This window comes from Bombyx mori, chromosome 19, assembly GCF_030269925.1.
Source record: "Bombyx mori chromosome 19, ASM3026992v2".
Classification (NCBI taxonomy): Eukaryota; Metazoa; Arthropoda; class Insecta; order Lepidoptera; family Bombycidae; genus Bombyx; species Bombyx mori.
The window spans coordinates 6,661,772-6,686,037 of record NC_085125.1 but is presented as its reverse complement, the minus strand read 5'-3'; the positions used below and the strand labels follow the sequence as shown (position 1 = coordinate 6,686,037).

The 24,266-nt window shown below is 37.7% G+C and overlaps 2 protein-coding genes across 2 annotated transcripts in view; one reads left to right on the top strand and one right to left on the bottom strand.

Annotated features, from left to right (window-relative positions):
• The window catches only part of LOC101743429 (uncharacterized), a 40,570-nt gene extending 16,516 nt beyond the window's left edge, over window positions 1-24,054 (bottom strand). The window contains exon 1 of the mRNA XM_012696591.4: window positions 23,549-24,054. The gene's annotated coding sequence lies outside the window, so the exon portion shown is untranslated. The remainder of the gene's footprint in view (window positions 1-23,548) is intronic.
• Window positions 100-4,955, top strand: LOC119630004 (uncharacterized). The gene is made up of 2 exons (XM_038017805.1): window positions 100-586; window positions 4,936-4,955. The coding sequence occupies exons 1-2, from the start codon at window positions 100-102 to the stop codon at window positions 4,953-4,955; spliced, it is 507 nt and encodes a 168-aa protein (XP_037873733.1).
• Window positions 24,055-24,266: the final 212 nt, after the last annotated feature.

Genomic DNA, 24,266 nt, shown 5'->3' with positions numbered 1-24,266 from the left:
TACTTTTGCCAAATAAGATGGGTGAAAATATAGCGGATGGACGGATAGCGGTTACATAGATATTACGATGTATCTACCGTTCCCTCATCAGAAGAGGAAATGGAGGAGCTGCTGCGACGTCTGGTTATAGTTAGCGAGGAAATGGGACTAAAGATCAACCAGTCCAAAACAAAGATCATGATCGTGGATAAATACGGCACCCTTAACGAGAATAATATTCTTGGCCAATACGACATCGTCAAGACTTTCGTGTACCTCGGCTCGATTATTTCCAATAGAGGTGGATCGGAAACCGAAATAAGGCGACGCATCGGAATGGCCAAATCCGCTATGAGCCAGCTAAACAAAATATGGAGAGATCGAAACATACTCAAGAAGACGAAAGTGCAAATTGTTGAGACGCTCGTTTTCTTAATCTTTTTGTATGGGGCTGAGACCTGGATCTTGAAAGAGTCTGACAGGCGACGCATAGACGCGTTTGAGATGTGGTGCTGGCGGCGCATGTTGCGCATCCCTTGGACGGCTTTGCGGACGAACGCTTCCATCCTCAACGAGCTAAAAGTTGACCAGAGGCTATCTACCAAATGTCTATATAGAGTGCTCCAATACTTTGGTCATATAGCAAGAAAACCCTCTGACAACCTGGAGAGACTCATAGTGACGGGTAAAGCGGATGGAAGACGATCCAGAGGTCGTAGCCGAAAAAGATGGAGTGACCCAGTGTCTGAGTGTCTGGACATGAGACTGAGCCACGCACTTCACTGTGCCACTGACCGACATAAGTGGCTAAAAATTACAAAAAAAGGTCACAGGCGGGCGCATCACGATGCTCAGCAATGAGCGATCGACTGAAGGAGGAGGAGGACCGTTTCCTACTTCTAGGCATGGAAGTCTCATTTAAATTAGGAGGACGAAGCTCTTGATTGCTTCGCGGTTACTGGAGCCCATAGACATCTACAACGTAAATGCGCCAGCCACCTTGAGAAATAACTTCTAAGGTCTCAAGTATATTTACAACGGCTGCCCCACCCTTCAAACCGAAACGCATTACTGCTTCACGGCAGAAAAAGGCAGGGTGGTGGTACCTACCCGCGCGGATTCACAACAGGTCGAACACAGTATTACGTAGGTATTCTTTTTACAGACGTTATATTAGGGCGTATTGTTAGCCCGCACGTGCAAGTACCACCATCCCGCGTATTTCTTTCACGAAGTCGCGCGTTTCATTTTGAAAGATAGGACAGCCACTATAGAATAAAATTTAATTTTAGACCTCATGTGTCAAGGTGGCATATTCATGTGAGCCATGAGCTCATTTACCCATGTATACAAAATGCGCATGTTATTAATATTTATCGCGAGAGAAAAAAACACGCGAGAAACACAAAATTACAATTTTTCACAAATATTTGTAGATATTAAAGGCAAAGCACATCTACAATTTAAAGGCAAATCACAAAAGGAGTACGTAGCTTTAAAAAATATAGTTTATTTATCAAAAGGTCAAATTGCTCTATAGTAATTATTACCGTTATGATGCCTACTTATGTACCATGGACTTAATATAAGATCGTTTAGAATTATGAAATATTCATTATGGTAAATACGATATGTACATCATGTGACATAATTTGACGTTTTTTTTTATTGTTTTTTATTGCTTAGATGGGTGGACCAGCTCACAGCCCACCTGGTGTTAAGTGGTTACTGGAGCCCATAGACATCTACAACGCCACACACCTTGAGATATACGTTCTAAGGTCTCAGTATAGTTATAACGGCTGCCCCACCCTTCAAATCGAAACGCATTACTGCTTCACGGCAGAAATAGGCAGGGTGGTGGTACCTACCCGTGCGGACTCACAAGAGGTCCTACCACCAGTGTAAGGTAAATTAGACTATGTGCTTAGAGACTTAGATGTCATAATTCAAGGTAGGCGGCCGCGTTAAAGCTGTGAATTGTGATGCTTTACTCCATTTCGTGCTCCACACGACATTTACTCGTTGGTAATAATTGGATGATAATGCATTTTTATGGTAAGCATGACCTGAATCGACATTCAGGGTTATCTCGATACGATAGAGGAAGCCCACCATTGTATTTTGATAGCCGGCTCTAAGATTTACTATGTCCGTTGCTGCGCTTCCATTTGGTTCATGCCTGGTTGGTTTTTTATATATTTTATAAACTTTATATGATCTGAAGGAGGAAGCGGTCGACCGAAGAAGACATGGATGGAGTGTGCGAATGACGATATAAGAGAAAGAGGAGTGAGTGTTGAGATGACGGCTGATAGAGGAGAATGGAATTAGTTTTCTATTTCTGAAATATACCTAATCGTTCTTTTTTTTGTTTTCTTAGATGGGTGGCGCGGTCACGGCCCACCTGGTGCTAAGTGGTTACCGGAGCCCATAGACATCTACAACGTAGATGCCGCCATCCACCTCGAGACACGTCAGTTTTACAGTGGGATGACCAGCGGATAAGAAAATTTTTACATATATGTTTCGGATTCTTCACGACGTATAAAAAATACGTCCATGAAACATGCAGTATACAATATCCATGTTAGAAACATCTGAAATTGCTTTAAAAATGAATATTCAAATTAAATGGACAATATGGAATCGATATGTCTTCTCTCTGAATGATTAAGAGGTGCGATAAAGCATTTTAATTACGACAAAGATGGAGTTTTTAACGATCTGCCGAATTTAATAATATGAAAATTAAAATCACAGAGATTCTAGAGTCGAATATATCGTTAGAACTTATGGGGTGTCAATTATATCGTGATTGATAGCGGATAGAAATCAGTTTGTGTTTTTATTTGTAATTAAAAATTGAAATTTATATTTGAAACTCATGTGCAATTGGTAAATTTTTAAATAAATCAAAAGTAAACATAATAAGTGCTTCTAATAAAAACAAAAAAATATACAAGACCAACGGACTCGGTTCAGTAAAATTCATAAAACTTAGTTTTTTTTTTTTATGATTGAAGGATTACTAGTGGGCCCGATGCCTTTCCAGTTTCACCAGGACAGGTTGGCGAGCACGGGCTTAGCCAGGCGGGATGAGATTTGCCAACAGCTACCCGAGCGCCTCCAAAGGAGACCTAATAACTCAAGAGCAGCTGCTTCGCGAACGAATCTACTACCGGATTGGAATCGCGATCCGCTAAAAAGATTCGTACAGAAACTCAGCGGGTGCTTATGCTTGATGCTTAGGTTAGGTGGCACTTCGGACTCTTTGCCGAGTTCGACGAGGGGCTCTAAGCCTGCTTCTAATGTTAGAGCATCTAATGCAAGAGTTATTGGATCTGATGGATCCGTAGGGACGTGTTCCACTTTGAGACCTGTTCAGATTTCCTAGTACAAATAAGCGCCATAGGAAACATGCAGACTATCACTTTGTCAAACCGGAATAGCGTTATATAGTAACAATCAAATTAAATTCTATTCTGTTCAGCAATTACAGTGCCGGACTATCTCAGATCGAATGCAAATAAAAAATCATAACCGATTTCACACCGTTGACCCGGTGCCTTCATACGTGACCTCTGTTTTATAACGACGTTCTAAACTTTATCGTTTACATAAAATAAAAACTTTAATTACACCATTACGTATGTCTTAACGACTGATAGAGAAATGTTTGTGCCGTAGACCGCCATCGTTTTTGGAACAAATTAATAAACACGCAAATTAATATTTTCGCATTCTAATCATAAATAATATCGATTCAAGGTTTGTAATCTCGTTCTTTCTCCGATGATTCTAGGGGTGTATGTAGGGTAGTGGCTTGACTGTGCCCTTCTATTGCTGATGTGCACAAGCGACCGTTATCAGATCCAATAACCTTTGCAGTAGACGTCTTCAGCTCTAATACTAGGAGCAGGCTGAGGAACCCCGGTAACCGTACTCGTCGAATTCGACAAAGAGGTCGATGTGCAACCCAACTCATGCATCAGCCCGCTGAGTTTCTCGCCGGATCTTCTCAGTGGGTCGCGATTCCGATCCGGTAGTAGATTCATTCGCGAAGCAATTGCTCTTGAGTTCTTTTAGTCTCCTTCGTAGGCGCTCGGGCAGCTGTTAGCAAATCCCATCTCTCCTGGCTGAGCCTTTGCTCGCCCACCTGTCCTGGTGAAACTGGAAAGGCCTTCGGGCCACAAGTAATCTTTCAATCATAAAAAAAAATTGAAAAAAAAGGAGCAACCGTGTCTACTTAGCGTGAAGTGGACCGTAAGCTCGACAATTTATCAATAGCATTAAATTTTCAAAAATATTCGAACAAGTAAACAAAACAAAATTTCTTAAACATCCAAACAGCTTAAGTTACAAGCGATAACATAAACTTACAAGTTAGAAAGCAATGAATCATCTAATTGTAATGCGACCTCCCTGGCCATTGTCTAATACAACGCGCACACCAGAATTGTCTTACTCTTTTATCATAATAAATCCATCCCAACATTATTGACATTTGAAAGCTTTTCAAAATAATTTTTCACTTTTATCTCAATTATCAAGGCCTTTCTAAGGTGAGGTAGCGTTTTTGTTTTATTAAGACAAGGAATAAGTAACAATTCACAATTGCGGTGTGTCGGTATCGTTATGATCTTCAAATGTTTTTATTGTAATAACAATAGTGGTTTTTTGTTTAACAGTGGAGAGTCATTGGATCTTTCTCTGTTCTCGACTGTACTTTTCTTGAAGAGTACCTACTCTGCTGAACTAAGTCGAAATAGAACCGATATTATTTTTAATAATTATTTAATTCAATCTACACAGAAACAAGCCACTGAATATTTTACGCGTTCTGATCTGCATTTCAGTTCAAAAATACGTTAATATCAAACCTAACTAAGTTTTAATTCTTTATTAATTAGGTACAGTCTAGATCAATCTAGTAAATTAGTTTTTCGTCCTCAGTTGCTCTCGCGTGGAACTAATTTTATTTATATCTCGAGATCCGTGTTCAGCAGTGGGATAAAAAGCCTATAGACTTTGCAAAATATTATAAATTTCACCCCATCCGTTATCAACTGATTTACGCTCTGAAGGCGCCTTACCATCAGTAATTACGCAAATTACATATTTTCTGGTTTAATGTTTATTATACTATGTTATTCCTTTATAGTGTAATTTGCGGGATTTCAATGGTGGATATTCGTATTGCTAACTACGAGTACATCCAATACCGTCTTTACCATAAGGGCACACCGGGCCCGTGCCCAGGGCCCCCATTTTCAGGGGGCCCCGAAAGACCGACAATTTCTCTGACACGTTTATTCTCAAAACATTTTTGTCGGGCACATTACACTTTTTTCACAAATCAGTAATCAGAAGGTATTTACAAAGCATATATAATGCCTATAATAGAAGATTTTGCTCAACAGAAATCCCGAAAGAAACCGTTATCGAAATCGTAACCAAAAAACCAGCAGCATTCTAATATCATTAATGACGTATTATATCATACTGTATTTGATCACCTATAATAAATGGTCTCAAACTCAGTAAAAAAATGTTATTATAATTCGCTTTTTTTACTTTCCAAAAGGGCCTCAAATTCTTGTGTGCCCAAGGGCCCCATCCTAGTTTGAGACGTCCCTGAGTACATCCGCCGGCTTATCCTTTAGACCACGACGGCTTGGTATGTTTATATCATATACACATATAGTAGAGTAATTATAGGCATACATACATTGAATAAATAAATAAATAAAACCCTAGTTTAAGGAATCGATTTAAGAGACGCAAACTACGTGTGTTATACTGCACGAAATGAAGCTTGATTTTTAAATAATTTTTATTTAGAATAATCTAACGGTATCGAGAAGAAATCCGCTAAAAACCTGAATAGATCTTAGTAATAATTTCAAGACATCTTGCATATGCATAAGTCCCGAATAACATTCGAAACGTCACATTATTGGTCTTAATTTGTATTTACATATACTAGAGGTCCCGCAGTAGTCGAAATTCGACTATAATTAATTGGAATTTGTAAGTTTGTACACTATTATGATTGTATTTTATACTTCTATAATCACAAATTTCGACAAGGCTACACTATAAAAAAATATTAATAAAGACAAACAATATTTAATCTATTCTCAATTTGACCACAGACGTCAAGAACAAAAGTTTGACAATAAATAGTATGCATGCGTGTGTGCGTCACAATACATGGTATGTAGTGTGTGTAATGTTTTCTTTATTGATTTAATGTATCTTTTATGCATTATTTAAAAAAAAAAATAGTATTGTGCACTTCTTTTCTATATTCTCTATAAGTGTGGAAAATTTCATACTCCTCCGTCCGCGCAATTTTCGTAAAAAGGGATACAAAGTTTTTGCTTCACGTATTAATATATAAATTTCCTTTGTACTTGTTTACCAGAATAATAAATTCGTCGCTGCTTATGATTGACAATTAATTGACGTGTACGCTGGCAAGCATTGTATGCAAATGAAATATTTAGAATTGTCATTATAAGCAAAGCAATTTACACAAAACGTTATTTTAAAGGTATCCGTGAGAACAATAGTGATCTCTGTCAATGTCACGCTTTCACTGCTTCCAGTAATAGTATTCGACAAGGTTGTTTTTCAAAATAACAAACAATAACAAATAAATCTCTATTCATAAAATTTCGTTCATATTGTTGTCACGGTGGTTCAGTAAATTAATCAAGAAATCTAAATATGTTCTACGAGTATTATAAATTAAGCCAAATTTCAAAATAAACATTCTAAATTCATTAATTGTTTGAAAGAGACGAAATTATTTTCATAAAATAACAGTCAGTTAATAATTAATAAAAACGTAATCATTATTGCAGACAATCAATTATTAAAACATTAAGGCAGGGAAATAAGTATGCAAGAAGTACGAAAGGCTGTACAAGATATGAAGAATGGAAAATCTACTGGACCAGATGGTATTCCAATAGAAGTGTGGAAGTTTCTGAAAGCGGATGGATGCACGTGGCTGACTTTATTCTTCAATAAATTGTTTCAAGAAGAGGCCATGCCTGACGAGTGGTGCAAAAGTTCACTCGTGCCTGTATTTAAGAGCAAAGGTGACATACAGGTATGCGACAATTATAGAGGAATAAAGCTCATGTCACATAGTATGAAAGCTTGGGAGAAAGTGATAGCGAGAAGAATGAGAGATGAGAGTGAGGTATCACAGAACCAATTCGGGTTCATGCCGGGACGCAGTACAACGGACGCCATTTTTTCCCTGCGCCAATTGTGCGAAAAATATCGCCGTGCAAGTAAAAATGTGCACATGGTGTTTGTTGATTTAGAAAAAGCGTATGATAGGGTTCCCCGTGAGGTTTTGTGGTGGAGCATGAAAGTGAAAGGAGTGCCAGGGAAATACCAACGGCTTGTTCGAGCTATGTACGGTAGAGCTAGTACGTACGTACGCTCCACAGCTGGCGATAGCGACGAGTTCAGTGTGGCGGTAGGCTTACACCAGGGATCAGCTTTAAGCCCTTACCTGTTCATCCTAATAATGGATGCCCTAACATCGGACATACAGGAAGAGGCGCCTTGGTGTATGCTGTTCGCCGACGACATTGTTCTCGTTGGAGAGGAAGGGCCTGAGATACAGAGGAGATTGGCAAAATGGAAAGAAAGGTTGGAAAACGTGGGTTTGAAGATCAGTCGAACAAAAACCAAGCACATGTTTTGTGATTTTGGTGGTTCTTCAGACTTCACGCCAATCGCCTTAGATGGTGTATCCCTGCCAGTCTGCTCCGACTTCAAGTACCTCGGCTCTATACTCCAGAACGACGGCAACATAGACCGGGACGTCACAAATAGAATAAACGCTGGTTGGATGAAATGGCGACAGGTCTCTGCAACAGCATGCGATCGTAGAATGCCCCTTCAGCTCAAGGGCAAAATTTACAAAACGATCATTAGACCTGTCGTGCTGTATGGATCTGAGTGTTGGGCGACGAAAGTTAAGCATGAAAGAGGAGTGCATGCGGCAGAGATGCGAATGTTGAGATGGATGTGTGGAGTAACAAGAATGGATAAGATAAAGAATGAGTATATCAGAGGAAGTGTGAAAGTGGCCCCGGTAAACAACAAATTAAGGAGCGGACGGTTAGCGTGGTATGGACATGTGATGCGTAGAGAGAAGATGCATGTGACTAGGAGATGTATGGAAATGGTAGTGCAAGGTAGAGGGGGAAGAGGTCGACCGAAGAAGACATGGATGGAGTGTGTGAATGACGATATGAGAGAGAGATGAGTGAGTGTTGAGATGACGGCTGATAGAAGAGAATGGAAGAGAAAAATTAGCTGTGCCGACCCCACATAGTGGGATAAGGTGGAGAAAAAGAAGAGAATCAATTATTAAAACAAACAAATTATTTTATTTGAAAATCGAAAGTTCAATATCTACACTGAATGTTTAAATTAGCACCCTTAATTGGTTGAGTTTCGTTCGTCCTAATAAAATATTATTGCTTTCCTAGATAGCATTTATAGTTAGCTGTAAAGTTAAATTAATGTTGGATGTATGGATTCATGTATGGACGTTTAGAATTCAATATTACATCATATGAAATTACGTGGCCCTTGCTCACTGAACTGACGCCTCGACGTCAAAGTTAAATCGCTTTTAAAAAGCAAAATTTTGACAGCATATTGCCATGCTATAGCCAACCTCATAGACATCAGTTCGTGAACTCACCTTGAGACCTGAGGCATTCACATCTGTAATATAAATAGGTAACCACTTAACACCGATTGAGCCCTAATTTCGTCACCACATCAAGTTAAAAAAAGACGTCGCGGATTGATTTTTTGATAAAAATTGATGGTCGGTACGCAGCGGCTTGTCTCTGCCCCTGGCATTGCTGAAGTCCATGGACGACGGTAACCACTCACCATCAGGTGGGTCGTATGCTCGTCTGCCTACACGGGCAATAAAAAAAACGTACCGAACGATTTCATTAAAATCGATTCTTAAGAAGTAAACTCCTAAGAACTAGTCTTGTGTGTAAGTCACTTTTGTGTATGCGTGAAACTTACTCAATCGATTGTGATACTGTATGAACTAAATACAAGATGTAATTAGTTTAAAATTCTGTTCATATCGTATACTTACACCGCAAGGCCGCGGTGATTTCACAAGCGAATTGTTGTGAAATTACGAAGCGGCTTAATGCAAGAATTTGTCCTTTTTTTAAAACAAAAAATTACGCTCTTCAGTATACGTCATAATAGATAGTTGACAAGTTCGTAAAGATATCACAAATGTAAATAATAATCAGTAAACTGCCGCCTTAGAGAAACCAAATTCTATTGTTTTATTGTACTTATATCGAACGCTACAGAAAGGACGCTACAGAACCCTAAAATGCGACTAAAAATATACAAACAACATTTGATTCCGATGCTCTGTAACATTTAAGTGTCTCTTTATTAATTTTTTTATTGCATAGATGAGTGAAAGAGCTCACAGCCCACCTGGTGTTAAATGGTTACCGGAGCCCAAAGACGTCTACAACGTAAATGCCGCCATCCACCTTGAGACATGAGTTTTAAGGTCTCAGTATAATTACAACAGCTGCCCCATCTTTCAAACCGAAACGCATTACTGCTTCACGGCAGAAATAGGCAGAGTCAGAGAAATATCTCACCAAAATGTACATCATCATACTGTCGTCTATTCTGAAAGCTAATTTTACAATGCTTATATTGACATTCTTCTTCTTCCAGTGCCTCTTCAGTCCTGAAGGTTGGCCGTTAGCTTTCTATATTCGTTTTTATCTGCAGCCAGCCGGAACAGCTGTTCGACGGAGGCAATACCGGTCCACTCCCGGATATTCCGGAGCCATAATTTCTTTCTTCGCCCAGCACGTCTCTTTCCGTCCACTTTGCCCATAATTATCAGCTGGAGCAGCATGTATTGATCGTTCCTGAGCACGTGGCCGAGATACTCTATCTTGCGCTTTTTGATAGCAGGCAGCATTTTCCGGGACATATGAACGCGCTGAAGCACGGTTTCGTTCCTGACCCTCTGCGTCCAACCAATGCGTAACATGCGACGGTAGCACCACATCTCGAATGCCTGTAGGCGTCTTGTAGTGTCTTATATTGACATGAGAAATGTTATTATACGCCAGAAACTATAATGCACCTCCCAAGGATTATTTATTTTGCAACAAAAAATATGCAAACTTAATACATATCATTGTACTACTATGTAATAATAGATTCGGACTACGAAACAGAAACAAGATTTTAAACGAATAAAATTAGGTATGCTGACATCATAATTTAATTCAAAAGAACTTGACACTACTTTTGGTTAAATAAACTAGTTTTGTCGAAATAGATTAGCTCGTTTGATAATGAATATGAATTAGAAATTAATACAAAGATAATCGAACAGTATCTAGTGAATCACGAACCTCATACCAAGTTATTTTCCAATTGAAATACCATAAGTACATACTAAAACACCTTTAAGCTATTGCATAGATTTTATCGCGGGCCTTGAGCGCGGCTTGAGATCGGAATCGTGAAATTCCGTAACAAAAAAAACTTCCACCCCTCACTACCCCTACTATGTAGCTCGCGATCATCATATTCACACGTTGCGCTTGTGTAGTGTTTAAAGTAAGAAGTCTAAACACCGATTTATGTACTATCAAAATATGTGATATATTTTCGTGGGTAACACAACGATAGCGCGATTCAGCTTTTGCGTCAAGCGCCATCTATCGGTGACAAACGGAATTGTAAAATAGAAAATTATATCACATTACAAAGCGTTGCGCGTGCCATTTTCTATCGCTTAGTCGAAGAATTTTATTACTACTCCTACTAATCATTTAGTGATTGGAGTGGCATTAAAAATAAACTAGCTAAACCGTTGATTATGGGCTAATGAGAGTTAGAACTAGCATCCAAACGCGTATCTCTATCCCATGTAGCGCCCTCTAGTGAGTGCGCGGTCAAAATGGAATACTCACAATGTAGCAGATTCATTGAAAGTTAGCCCACTGAGTTTCTCGCCGGATCTTATTTTATTGGTGTTCTAATATTAAATTATTATTGTTGATTTTTATAATTGCATAAGTTGATAAAAAATGCTATGCAATAGCTTTACCGCGGCAGTCTCCGAGTGGCACACGTCTTTTTTTTTTAAATTAATTAACTGCTATTAACAGACAAGTTAACGCGAAACCGCGAGGTTAATTCGAAGGTTCTTTGAAGAGGATTGTCTTCCACTATGACACACTTTGAATTGTATAGAAAAAGCTCCATTCTTCAAGTTGAAGCCGAAAATGATTCAACAACGCCTTTTTAAAATGGAAGGATTGCATTTGGCGCTTAGTGCCCTTGTGTGTTTCACTCAAATACTGAATTAAACACAATGGAAAGGCATTGTCGGCGTCGCCCAAAGCACGTCATTACGGATCCTCCTGAACCATTAACAGTGCTTTTAGGTACCACAAGCACCGGTCATCGTCCTCATCGAACTCGTCGCTTGCGACGAAGGGCTCGACGAGCGAATTAACCCACAGGCACAGCCCACTGAGTTTCTCACCGGATCTTCTCAGTGGGTCGCGTTTCTGATCCGGTGGTAGATTCTGCAAAGCATGCTAGCAAGAGCTTCGTTTGAGGCATCAGGTTTGAGCCCCGTGAGCTCACCTACTAGTTAAGGCGACGCTGATATAGCCCCTCAAGGCTATCAGCTTAGGCAGGAAGAAAAAAATTACCTCTTTTACTACTTACCTCTTTTATTAAGCGGAAAATTCATTAACCCTTACATAGAGTTAATCATTACAACAATAAACAAGGTACTTAGATAAACACTAATTTATTAGCAACTTTTCTTAGTGATACTTGTGGTGACAGTGTGTGCAAACATTTACCACAGGCATTTAAATTTAAATTATAAGTAGGTAACATATGGTTTTATGCACGAGCTAATGATCTAGATATAAAAAGAGGAGTTTATACATATTAGATTAGTGAGTTAAAAAAATACATTGAGCACTTTGGACTGAGAAAATGAATAGTTTCTAATTTTACAAATACAAACTTGATTTTCATGTCGAAATTGAGAGCGTGGCTAGATTTTAAGCATATTTTTTTTAATCTTATTCTGTGCTGGAGCTAAATGAGCACTTCTTAATATTTATTCAGAAATTAAACAATTTATTCGATGTGAGAATTTAATAAAATTTAAATGACACATGAGTTGATTTTATTGCTCAAATAAGCACGGTACACCTAGTGATAATTGGTTACCGAAACCCAGAGACATGATAACGTAAACACCGCCACCCACCTTGAATCATTTCTAAGTCTCAGTTTACAATACAACGGCTGCTTCAAAATGTAGCGGAAACAGACTGGGTGGTGATACCTACCCACGCGCACCACCACCTTACAAAACGCACTACCACCATTAAAATCTATATAGTTCTATAAACATATAGTTCTAAATCTATATAGTATATAACATTTTCAATACCCTATAAGTGCAACGTTAAAATTTCATAGAAAAACATTAAACTCGATACCTATCTTATTTCAAAACATTGAATGTCTTATATCATCTTATAAGTACAGAGTCTGTTTCACAGAATATTTGCACTGTCAATGTCACATTGTCAACATTTTGACATTTTGTATTTAGGTGAAATTCGAATATTAAATTTTAAATGTTGGTTTAAAAATAAAATTGTTTTTTTTTGTTGTTGTTCCCCTACCTGATCGTTGATAGCCATTGGCTTTAGCACGAGCAGTGCTTCACCGAATCTACCGCCGGATCGGAAAAGCATTTAATTCGAAATAAAGTTATACGGCACAAAACCAAAGTCACCGACATAGCTCACTGAATTAATAAGCTGAAGCGGCAGTGGGCTGGCCACGCATGCCGTAGAATTGGGAAACCGCTGGAGCCAAAGAGCTTTTTACCTATTAAAATCGCGAATCGGTAAACGTAGTGTAGGTTTATGGTAGGCAGCGGATAGGCTTAACATCAGGTGGGCTGTATGCTCGTCTGCCTACAAAGGCATAAAAAGGTATGGCGCCTTGCGAAAGGCCGCTGATAAGAGCTGGATGAAAAGGGCCGAAATACGAGCTTCGTATGTTGTGTTACGAGATACCTATCTATAGCGATGGACAAGTGTGGCCTTTGATGAAGATGTCAGTTCTTTATTAATTCGCTTTTATTAGTTTCAGACGTATGTATGTTTGGAACGGAATCTTTGAACATGAATTTGACCGGATTAACTCGAAATTTGGTATACTTATTATGGACCGATGACAATGAAATTCAATATTTTAAAAAAATTGAAAAAAATTAAATTCAACTAAAAAATGATTAATAAATAATAATTTAAAAAAACTAACAAAATATGCTTTTATAGAAAATCCAACTAAAAAATAGAAAATAAATTTAAATAAATTTGAATTAAAAACAGTGTAAGAAAGAATTACTTTATTGTAAAAAATTTATAGTCATAGAAGTAAACGCGCTTATCTAGTGGCAAGAGGTCGCCGCCGCTCGTGGATATCAACAATTCCAGATATAGCGAAACCTATCGTGTAGCTCTCTCCTCAAACACCGCTTTAAGAACGTTCATCTCATCGAGGGGTGAAAGGTTACCTATTTGACTTAAGCAACATTATTGCAACTTTACAGAGAAGCCATTAAAAATTTGACAAATTTTCATAACACAAAAAATTCTTCAACTATATGAATGGAGTAAACTTAATTGAAGCTTAATTAAAAACATCGAACTGCTGATGTTTTTTACTGATGGTAGGACCTCTTGTGACCTTGCGGGCTGTCATTGCCCGCATGCTAGAGGACGAGAGTTCGTGGGAGGCCATGGCCAGATTTTGCCATCTGATCATGGTGTTCCGCGAGGCTGAGGAGCGCGAAAGAGAGTGGGATCCCTCTTCGGCTCCTCAGCGAAGAAGGCGGGGTGGGCGACGCGGGCACGATGCTCCCGTATACTCCCGTAGGGACTGTTCGGTACCGGGTGCGGGTGCGCCCGGTGCTCTGCTGTCGGTTCCGTGCTGAGGCAGCGCAAGGTGGCTCCTATGCGCCACTCACGGGGTGTCTCCCAAGACGCCGTCCTGCGGGATCTTCCCGGGGATGGAATCCCGTCCTATTGTTAGGACGGGTACCGGCGACGGCGAGCTCGATGGGATTTAGTCGGTAGTTGGTTTTGCGGGGCGGGTTCGGCGTGTTAGACGCCGCGCAACGCCTCGCGTGCCTTTCTCAAGGCGTAGTCTCCCGGTAGGAGGTGGAAGAAGAGGAGGACTTTGGTCTTCCTCTTCTCCCTCTTCTTCTCTGGAGGCGCCGGAGTCCGACATAACTTGGTATATTACCCCTCTCGACCGGGTATCCGTAAATGAATTCTCCAGCGTAAAAAAAAGGAGCTCTTGTGAGTCCGCGCGGGCGGGTACCACCACCCTGCCTATTTCTGCCGTGAAGCACTTATGCGTTTCGGTTTGAAGGGTGGGGTAGCCGTTGTAACTATACTTGAGACTTTAGAAGGTGGGTGGCGCATTTACGTATTGGATGTCTATGAGCTCCAGTAACCACTTAACACAAGGTGGGCTGTGAGTTCGTACACCCATTTAAGCAATAAAAAAAAGGACTAAAACTAAATTAAAAGCACCTTTAATTACAGAGATAAATGTCACGTATTAAACGAAATATCGCTTAAATCAAATAAATAACCTTTCACTCCTCGATTTTTTTTTTATTGCCCTTGTAGGCAGACGAGCATACGGCCCACCTGATGGTGAGTGGTTACCGTCGCCCATGGACTTCAGCAATGCCAGGGGCAGAGCCAAGCCGCTGCCTACCGCTTAATACTCTCCACAAGCCTCGTTTGAAGAAGGACATGTCATAGCGCTCGGGAAACACCGTGGAGGGGAGCTCATTCCATAGCCGGATGGTACGTGGCAAAAAATACCTCTGGAAACACACTGTGGATGACCGCAGCGGCTCCAGATAGTATGGATGAACTCTACTCCGGTGGCGGGCGGTGCGATGGTAAAAACGAGATGCCGGTATCATCTCGAACAATTCCTCAGAGCACTCCCCATGGAACCTCCTGTACAAAATACAGAGGGAACAGAAGTCCCTCCGCAGACCCAGAGGTTCCAAACGATCCGAACGATATAATAAAGCTATTTTAAAAAATCTCAACAGTTTTAGCGTCTCTATAATTTTTTTTTCTCCAGTTTCTTTGATTCTCTTATTAACCATACCTCATAATAAAACTCTAAACGTTGCCAGACGACGGACTTCCTACTATTTTACTTACTTTAATAAGTAAATTATAGTAATAAGTTGGAATGCTATTGCGGGACACGATAACCTTAACATCGCCGCTAAGTACTAAGTACACACACTCCTCGACACCAGCTTCCCCGTCCTAACGAAGCTAGAAAGGCCATAAAGATAGCCGCAAATTATCCATTTAAAAAATCTCATTATTAATATTATACGCCCACTGCGACATATATACACATTATGTAAATCATATATACACCATTTATCAGCACGTTATTTTTATTATCGTTTATATAATAGTAGGCGGACAAAAATATGCTTTCTGTATTTCACTTATGATTAATAGCATGCTACTAGGGTTTTACTCAATTTGAATTATTCACGCGTAACAAAATTTAATATGGAACTAGGCAGAAAAAGTTCCGGTGTGAAATTCATTTGTTACGTAAAACATCGCCAGCTCCTCGTCGATTAGGGCTTGATTATGTAACCCTCATCACGAATACTAATTCATGCTAATTTTGATTAGATAAAGGGTTATTTAAATTAACATTCGTGATTTCGTTTAAAACGTTGGATGAACAAATCCATTTCAGTCGAATATAACTCAAAATTATACCACTCGATAGTGAAGAAAGCTGAGGAAATTATGTATTTATGTATACATATTATTTAATATCATTTTCGCCTTTTGTTTCTTAAATGGAATAATATTTAAACTGTCATTGTAGCTAGCATAAAATAGAAGATATTTGAAAAATATATACATCGAGTTACCTATATTTTCAAGATAAACCTCAACAGGTTCATCGCAGAAACTCTCACTACCTTATTTAGCTGCTAGGTCCACGACCAACAGCTTGGGGTCACAAGTAGCAAATCAGCTCTGTACTAAGTGAGCTCGCGACTTAATTTTTGTTTTCCTACCTAATCTGTTAGCCTTGAGAGGCTATGTCAGCGTAACCTAACAAGTAGGTGAGCTCGCGGGGCTTAAACCTGACGATGTTGCTAACATACACCCTAGCTAGAGCAGTGCTTCGTAGAATCTACCACCGGATCGGAAACGCGACCCACTAAGAAGATCCGGCGAGAAACTCAGTGGGCGCGCCTTACTAGAAACTTCGTGCAGCCCTGGTACTTGCAGGCTAATCATAGCACGGACAACGCTAACTTACTGACACGACCTCCGATCTCGGAGTGAGAGTGATGTAGCAACAGCTGTCATGAAATAGAAGATATTAGACAAAAACCAGAATGGAGCTGATAATTCAGAATAACACATTTGGAATTCCATTCATATTTGTCAATATTTGAACACATAAAAATGAATTACATTACCTTTAAAGCGAATTTATAATCGGAGATCCCTTTGCAACCGAAATAGGCAAGTGGTACCTACCCGTGCGGTCTTAAAAATGTCCCCTACCACCAGTATTCACTCTTATAAATTTAGCGGGATTGATTTTTATTACATGATGCTATTCTTTCATCGTGGAAGTTGTTAATCGAATATAAGTTAAGTACGTATTTAATTAGAAAAATCGATACCTATCTGTAGGATTTGAACACCGGCACTCGCATTCGCATCGAATTACTCGATACGAATGCACCGGGCGTCTTATCCTTACGGCTACGTCGACTCAATACTAGCTAATTAATCTTGTTACTAAAAATCTCACTGAGGATCTCGGCCGTATTTTAGGTGACAGTTGCCCGCTACATATCAGGATTAACCGTAAGATCTTACCTCTGTAGATCTAGATACATTTCTAATGACCAATTACAATATTATTTTAACAAGGCTAAGAAAAAATACACATTGCATTTGACATAATTCAACACGACTTTTAAATCTCGCCCAGACGGAAGCCATGGCTTGTTTGATTAATTCCCTCATTATTTTTATTACTTTTTAACGCTGTGATATATAACGTGTCATACATTAAATGCGATTAGGAAGTAAACAACGTTTATTGGTGATAAAAGGAGAAATTTATTGAAATTTTTCGTGTACTTGAATGTCGTAAAATTGTTCAACTTTCTTATAATAATTTACTCAAAGCTATTAATTACTGGAGAGAAAAACTACGAAGAATTTAAATCTCGTCATCTCAAATATAAACTAAACTTTTGCCCTTTGTTACTTAAACTTTATTAAAATCCTTTTTTTATTGTCGTTTGCAGGGAGATAAGCATATTGTTCCTAATGATTGAAAATCCATCGAGGAGCGTAAAATACGTATTTTTATATTAAAAACAACTACAACACGATTTTAGTGCCACTTACTTTTCCGTGTCCACATGATTTAGAATACAGTGAACACTACCAGATCCTCAAAATCACCTAATCAGTACAGCTGCTGTTGTAAGTTATTACCATTAAAACGAATACTATTTGATATCTATACATATAAAAATGAATTGCTGTTCGTTAGTCTCGCTAAAACTCGAGAACGGCTGGACCGATTTGGCTAATTTTGGTCTTGAATTATTTGTGGAAGTCCATAGAAGGTTTAAAAGGTAGATAAATATGAAAATGCTCGGAATTAAATGAAAATAACAATATTGTTTTTCCTTTGATGTGTCCCCCGTCGTACGGATTCCTTTTGTTTGTTTAAGTTTATTTTATACAAAAGGTTAGGTCTTTTATTTATCGATTGAGGCACAACGAAGTCTGCCGGGTCAGCTAGTTATTAATAATTATAAATACATAAGTACAAATTAGTGTCAAGAATCCAGTTGTTCTAAATGTAAAATCCTCTAAGTTGAATCAGCAGTTCGATTAGTGTCATATAATTAAAATATTTTAAATAAAAATGTCTATTATTCTCCTGCCCGATACGTGACGGGCTATGAGTATTTTGAAGCCTGCGGTAATTAAATTATTTCAACGGCCATTTATAATTGCTCATTTATCAAAATGCTACCAAAGCAGGCATTATAAGTACTGTCCAATGATTCCTCGGTTCTTAACATACACAATATGTTAAAAGACATTAAAGTATTATATAAAAAACTTTTTGAATTAAGTATTTAAAACTACAATCTGGTGGTCAAAGACGACAAATGTCAAAGGTATACGAATCATTTTTGTGGGTCACATATTAAATATTGTAAATTAAGCACGATTAAGAAATTTCATTAATCTTAATAAGCAGTTAAATGGATATTCATAATTATCAATCAGTGAGATGAGTTCACATAATTTCGAAATCCCCAAATCGAAGTTTATCCGGAAGTTATTAGTAACATGATGAGTTTATACAATGCAATATAAAAATCATTTAATTTGAACAATATTGTCCGTTTCAGATATCAAAATGTAGTTTTGTTGCCACTCTGCTAGCTAGATTTTTTATTTTTGCTCCTCAGAATACGATTAGCATAATTTAATGTTTAATCAATCTGACCTAAAATTTGTAACGCGATCGAACTAAAATATTTTTCAATCGGTTGACTAATTAGTTTCTCTTTTTTGCGTCTTAAGAGTTGCGTGGGTGTTACAGTTTGCAAATCGAGTTATCTGATTCAACTTTTTTTTCAGTGACCAAAATAGATTTACGTGTCATAAACATGTGCTGAAGTTATAATAATCTTTTTTTAATTCTACAAACTGCTTTGCTAATATTCTAATTTTAATTCTAATGACATATTATGTCATAAAAAAGCAAATTACCTAATAGTTAGAGAATAAAAGAGAATATGTACACGTGGAATAACTTAAACAACACTTAAAGTAGCTCTTGATACCTGAATATATATTAATATTAATTTATTTCTGATTTCAATATGTTGTTTATTGCAAACTTGAATCGTCTGCCGCGAACCGGAGATCAACCTTCGCATTTCCAAACGTTTATAAATCAATGATTACACAATGATTAATGAAACAGTTCATAGTCGTAATATGTGGAGCGTTACTTTGTTGTTTAACCAGTTTTTTAACCAGTTTTTTAACTGTATTTGTTGTTTGCACAAGTTTTTTTTTTTTTTATAGACGTCGATTGCATCTTTATGCAACTGCAACGTTTTCCACAAAACTAGCTGTCAATGAAACTGTTATTAACGCGTCTTGTTGAGCAAGATTCCTGGGTTTGAATAATCTCTTCGAAATATGTTTCTGAATGAAATAGGTACCGTTTCAAAAACGGTTCTTCACATAAATAACGTAGCGTACATTAAAGTGGTACTGGATTTGTTTAAATAAAATTATACTCTGTAAATTCTGTACTCGCAAGCAACAGCTTTTTAATACTAGCATTTTCCTTCATATCACTACATAGTATAAAACAAAGTCGCTTTCTCTGTCCCTATGTATGCTTAAATCTTTAAAACTACGCAACGGATTTTGATGCAGTTTTTTTTAATAGATAGAGTGATTGAAGAGGAAGGCTTATATGTATAATAACATCCATTAAATAGTGGAGAAATGAATAATAAATTATAGTTTCCGAAGCGAAGCAAGGGCGGGCCGCTAGTTAGAGATAAAAAAAATACGTTTTTCTACAGATTAATAATTTGCGTTCCTTGGATATAACGAGGAAAAAATATTACTACTTATTTGCATAAAAATGAACAGTGATAACTATTAGATTTCACGTAACAATTAAACAATCCCACACACATCCCACCTTCAGCTTCATCGAAAATCTAAATAGAAAGTTACCGAAACACGTAAAAGATTAAGTTTTAAAATTACAACTTTCAAAAGTAAATTTTATTCAAACTGCAGGCAGATTAATATTCGTGCGTTTATCCGATTAGTTTTAAATGGCGTTTTAAAATAAATCTCCCAGCAATCGTAAACAACGTTTGAAGTGTGTCATAAGTGCCATAACGCTAACTAAATTTGACGTAAAGAACTGTGCTAAGATTAGCATTTCGTATCTGCTTTCAACGTGTTCAAAATTACCTTCTTATTGACGATCTAATCGAGTCGTATTAATCTCGTCCTTTGGTTAAAAATATCGAAATTGACCATAAGCTTATTAACTGTTAATTCCATTTTATACCTACGTCATTTTAGGCGCTGCCAAAATCCTAAATCTTATATTTGTACTGCGTTTTTCAATGTAGTTTGAGAAGCTCTCGTAAATATTTACATATTAGTAAAAAATACAGACAAGATCGTATTTTTCTATTACTCAGATAGATGTACCCAGAACCACAGATTAATAAATAGTTACCCGGAACTGACGTCATAGGAGAGACGTCATAGCATGAATTCCACCGCCCACCTGAGAGCGGCATAGTCGCATCACTTCAGGCGAATTATCCCTTAGACCACAACTATGGAGGTTAGAAGCAAGGTGTACCATTTCAATGTAATAAAAAGAGTCCGCTGAAAGGAAGACAATTAAGGTGGCGCCATAGTAGCATGTGGAAAAATTTTAAAAACAACGACATTTCACTTCAATCCAGCACACTTTACTTTTTTTTTTTCCTATACTGATAGCCTTGAGAGGCTATTTCAGCTTCGCCCTAACGTTTGTAGGTGAGCTCGCGGGGCTCAACCGGAGAGTTGCTAACACTGACCCTAGCAAGAGCAGTGCTTCGCAGATTCTACCACCGAATCGGAAACACGACCCACTGAGAAGATCCGGCGAGAAACTCAGTGGGCTGTGTCTATGGGTTAGTTCGCTCGTCAAGCCCTTCGTCGCAAGCGACGGGTTCGACGAAGACGATGACCGGTACTTCACTCTGCTTAAAACTGCTATATTTATATCATTTCCGCTTCCTACACGATCGCTATTTCGGTTAGCCTTCCAACAATATCTTATTGTTTAGGTAGACATTTTTCAACTTGTCTCCTGTACAAGATGGTGCTCATTACCTCTGCCTTCCATAACCGCGACGACATAACTTGAATACTGCTTTTCATTCAACTTTTCGGTACAAGGTTGGTAAATTTCAATTTTATAAATTCACATGATGGTTGATAAAGCTAAGGGCTTTGTACCAAACTGCCTAGCGCCTCCACTTAGCCACTACGCATCGCTAAAAGTAAGGCATGACACTAAAGTGGAATGAAGTTCGGTTTCTAATTTAAAAAAAAACTTACGTATAATTTCAAATAAAGATGTGCGTACGATCCCACATTGTTTGTTACCAAACAGTGTTTTCTAAATACTCAAACATAGTATGTAATACATACATAATACATAATATGTAACCATTTCACTAATTACACAAGTTTACATATCGGTTCATAGTAAGGTTTTAACTTCTGAATTTCATCTATTGCTAAGTCTACGAGTGAAATACGTATTGATAGACCGCCAAGAACTCCGAAGTTCGGCCGAAGAAATGAAAACTTATAAGTTTTTTTTTTTTTTTTCAGGGAATAATAATAAACCCGCTAGAACCTTTACAATTATGACTATTTGACTATTACAAGAAAATAAACTCGACAAGTGCATATTTTGTCTATGAGTGGGTATCTGAATAAAAATAACATTAAATTATCATATACCTACTTTTTTTGAAGTCAAACTTCTTTAGGTTCGTTGAGGGTACAATTACAAATATAACTCGTGACGGATCCGTTACGGCTAGAGAGAAAAGATAAAATTTTGGAAGGGCGAGAGTAAGAAAATAGACAGAACGTCTCGCAAACGACTCGACCTTGGAGAGAGGGAAAGGACAAAACGAGCTAGGTCGTTTCTCTTACACACAGCATTCCCTATTACAAGAGAAAATTGATTTAAGGATGAAAAATTAAGAAAACCACAATACTACACACCGCAAAAGAAGTGCACCAAGTTGCACACGCATCATATTTTGAAGTCGTCGTGGCCTAAAAGATAAGACGTCCGGTGCATTCGTATTTAGCGATGTAACGATGTTCGAATCCCATAGGCGGGTCCAATTTTTTCTAATGAAATACGTACTTAACCAATGTTCACGACTGACTTCCACGGTGAACGAATAACATCGTGTAATAAAAATGAAACCCGCAAAATTATAATTTGCGGAAATACTGGTGGTCTGAGTCCGCACGGGTAGGTACCACCACCCCACCTATTTCTGCCGTGAAGCAGTAATGCGTTTCGGTTTGAAGGGTGGGGTAGCCGTTGTAACTATACTGAGACCTTAGAACTTATATCTCAAGGTGGGTAGCGCATCTACGTTGTAGATGTCTATGGGCTCCGGTATCTAAGCAATAAAAAAAAGTATTTCTGGTCACTCTTCCCATTGTTCATGATCTTATTTTACAAAACGAGACAGAATTTTTATTTGAAATGGCCTCATGAAACATGAGCGTCAAACTGATGCCAGAATAATAAATCAGAAGAAAGAAAGAAGAAGAAACAGAAGTAAAGTTACTTATGTTATATGCTATACTAATATAAAGTATAAATATACTAATGTATGTATGCTTATTTTTCGAGAATGCAATCAAAGTAACAGCAAATTTAGCGCAAAATATCAACATCTATACAAGTTGACAATGATTTTTTTGAATGATAATAATTCTTTAATACGGCAAGTATGCAGCCTTTTTGATTCAAGCTCAACACCATCTCTACATCCCAAAGCTACATCGTCATTTTGATCGTGACTTGCCAAGAATGTATTCTTTCAATATCATTACAATACGTAATTATTTTATTCGAATCATAACAATACGTAATTAAACACCTAAATATTTAAATTTCGAAGATCTAACTCATAAAAAAAAATCCTTGGATTTGCAATGACCGAGGCTTAAGACATGACAACGTAAATAGAGTCTAACTTGACATTTGAGACTGCAGACTCAATAAAGTTGTAGTGATGGACATTCTGCGCTTCAAACTGAATACATAAATGATTTGTAGAAGAAAGAGGCTCTATGCTGATACCTATCCGTCCAGATTTATAATATCAACCAGTAAAGTAATTATGTCGATTAATTATTATTTTTGGATCTTTAATTTACGACATTAAAGTCGAATTCGTTCATCAAACATGTTAGATATGTATAATGTGTATGCAAATTTGTTCTTGACTCAATGCCAAGCGTCTCACTTATCAAGCTACGGATCCTATAATGCTTTTTAACTGATTATATTACCGAGTGCGTCGTATATATACAAAATATGACAATAAAAGAATCTCAAAAGTCCTTGTTGTCCATGGGCGTCATATCTATCGATAATCCCTCTTTTTATATGAAGTACCAATTGATAAATGCTAAGTAAATATCATTAAAATTTAAATACTTTTCGCAAAACCTACTTAAGAAGAGCCACTCACCATCCACTGGAATGGTCCAATTAATGTCCTTCAACACCAGAAGGAATAAACATAAGCCCCGAATTGATAACCGACTCCTTTTTTTAAGTTAATTTAAAAACTGTGTCTTAATCCAAAATATTCACAAAATTGTTTTTAAACTTCACTGCTTAATATAAAGATCACAAAAAAAAATTAAGACTGTAAATTCTCACATCCCTTTCCCTTGGAAGAGAATAGAAAAAAAAAAACAAAAAATTCCCGCGCGATCGTGTATCCGCGCGCTTGTTGACTATGCAACAGACGATACACAAATGTAGCCAATGGTTTCTGCAAACAGCCGATATGACCCGAGGAAACAGCTATCTCTAGATGCCAGATTATATCAATCGATGAATCGGAAACAAGGTCACTAATGCCAGTGCTTTATTGACAAAATATGAAAATGATAGTGCCGGGAGGTGAAGCTGAGAGAGTTCCAATCATCTTCGTATTAACGTCTTTGTTAAAAGTAATTGACTACTTAATTACTATCTATGGACTTTCAGAAGACTATAAACTTGAAAAATAAAATTTTATTACTGATAATGTATCTAGATAAATGTCTATATTAATTAATATTTTAAATATTTCTTTATAGAAGAACAACTTGTTTTTTGTGAAATAACTACTACTGGTGCTGCTACTGGTAACTACTAAAACATTTTTTCGGTCAGTTTTTAGGTTATTATTACTGTTC